At 50.2% G+C, this 2,141-nt stretch overlaps 1 protein-coding gene across 1 annotated transcript; it reads right to left on the reverse strand.

Annotated features, from left to right (window-relative positions):
* Window positions 1-942: 942 nt before the first annotated feature.
* On the reverse strand, window positions 943-1,881 carry LOC105561063 (DEAD-box ATP-dependent RNA helicase 42-like; the record flags this gene model as incomplete). The annotated part of the gene is made up of 1 exon (XM_012010724.1): window positions 943-1,881. A coding segment is annotated over exon 1 (939 nt), but the record flags the coding sequence as incomplete, so codon positions are not given.
* Between the last annotated feature and the right edge of the window lie 260 nt (window positions 1,882-2,141).

Here is a 2,141-nt window from a genome sequence, read left to right on the forward strand (position 1 = left end):
ATACCAAGTTACCGCCCATCTCTCTCCCTGATGCGCAATGCTTCACCTTGTAATATTTCCACCATGGATTATCCTAACGGGCGGCATTTAGCTAATAAACGCCTAGGCTTTTAGCTAAATGGCTAATTTCGCTATCGGGCTACGACACATATATAGTGTGCAACTGGTATCTTCAATATTATTACTATTGTATATGCATTTTTACTATTTGTTTGTTAAACATAGCACTCAATAAAATTATTATTAGTAGTAGTAGTAGTGGTAGTGTGATGTATTGTTCCCTTTTGGTTACAAGGCGTTTTTAAGGAACGTTCCCAAACCTCTCGCCTCTCCTACTCCTCTCTCTACATTTTCCATATCTCACATGTATTGGCGCTTTTTTCAGGGAGCGTTCCCGAACCCTTTACAAATCCTTTTCCCCCTCTCCTCGCGCCCTGGCCGTATGCGACCCTTACATTCTTTTACCCCCTCCCTCTGTACCTCCCTCCACTTCTTCTCTCACGCGTCCTTTCCCACCTCCTTCCATTTCCTGTTTCCACCGTCTGCCTTCTCTCCCTCCATCCTGTCTTTCTTTCTTCCTCTTTCCCTCCTCTACCGCTCGGTTGTCTCTCTCCTTCCTTGCCTCTTCTTCCTTTTCTTTCTCCTCCTTCGTTCTCCCTTGCCTCGACCTCCATCCTCCCTTCTCTCTCCTCCTGTGTCGTTCTCCATCCTGCTTCCTCCCCTCTCCCTCCTCTGCTTTTCACCTTCTCCTTCTCCTTACCTATAACAACAAGAACTTAAACCTTGTCCTGTCTTCCCTTTTCCTCCCCCGTCCCTTTATCTCTCTCTCCACTCTCCTTCTCCCTCCCCTGTCCCCTTTTCCCATGTCCACTCTCTCCCGTCCACCCACATTCTCCTGTTCTCCACCCTCACATAACCCTTCTCCCTCCACCCTCACCTCACCCTTCTCCCTCTACTTCTCTCCACTCTCGCCCTTTCCACCATTCTCCACCTCGTCCTTCTCTCCTCCATGCTTAGATTCTCGTCCACCTTTAACCCCCATTTCGCCCTTAGGAAGTCTGCCTTCATCAACGTCTCCTCCCTATCCTCCTCCTCCATTATTTCCGTGATTACTACAACCCTACCCCTTTCGCCTATCCTCTCTACTATCTCCCCTATCTCTATATCCCTACCTATCGTGTTTTTTACCGCTCTCCTTATTCTCCATAACCTTTCCTCCCTGTCCTTGCCTTCTACTCCTCTCCATACTAGACTCCTCCTTCTGTCTTCCTCCCTCTTCTCCCCTATTCTCTCTCCTACCTTTCCCTGTCCCTCACCCCTCCCTTCTCCTTTTTCCTTCCCCCCTTTACCGTCCTCCTGTACGTCCTTCTCTCCCCTTCCCCCTTCCCACTCTTTCGCCTCCCTACTTCCTCTCTCTCTCAACCCCTTCCTTGACTCCGTTATCTTCTTTTCTCTTTCTTCTCTCTCCCTCTGTCTCTTCTGCCGGTCATTTACTTCTTCCTCCTCTCTCTCCTCTCCTTCCTTTGCCTCCTGGTCTCGCGTTCTCTCCATCTCCCTTCTCGCCTGTTCCACACTTCCTACCTTTTCTCTCCGATCCTCTTTCCCTTCTTCTACCTCTTCTGCTCTTACTACCTGTCTTCCGTCTCCTGCTGTTTTGCTTCCTTCCTTCCGTCTCGTTCCCTTCCCCTCCTTACTTGTTCCATCCTTGCCTTCTTCCCTCCTTGTCCTCTTCTCCTTTTCCTTCTCCTGCCACCTCTCGTTCACGTCCGTCGTTCCTTCCCTCCTTTCCTCACTCCTCGCCTCCCTCGTCCATCTTTCTATTCTCCACTGTTCTCCCTCCCTCCTCACTCTCTCCTCTCTCCTTTCCATCACTTCTCTCATTCCTCTTATCTCTCTCGTCAAGGTCCTCAGCTGTTCCAGAATCTCTTCTTCCCATTCCTCTCTCCCTCTGCCTCGTTCCCCTCACTTCCTGTCCTTCTTCCTCTCGCCGCTTCACTCTCCTCCCTCTCCATCTCCTTCCCTTTACCACCGCTGCTACGTCCTTTTTTTTTTTACGTGTGGAAATCCTTTATGGATACCCGGGCTCCCCTCCGGGAAGGGAGTTTACATTAAGTGGCCCGGGTTATGTGGGACTGCCCCCC

This window comes from Vollenhovia emeryi, unplaced genomic scaffold (genome assembly GCF_000949405.1).
Source record: "Vollenhovia emeryi isolate VEMERY1.0 unplaced genomic scaffold, V.emery_V1.0 DF945572.1, whole genome shotgun sequence".
Lineage (NCBI taxonomy): Eukaryota > Metazoa > Arthropoda > Insecta > Hymenoptera > Formicidae > Vollenhovia > Vollenhovia emeryi.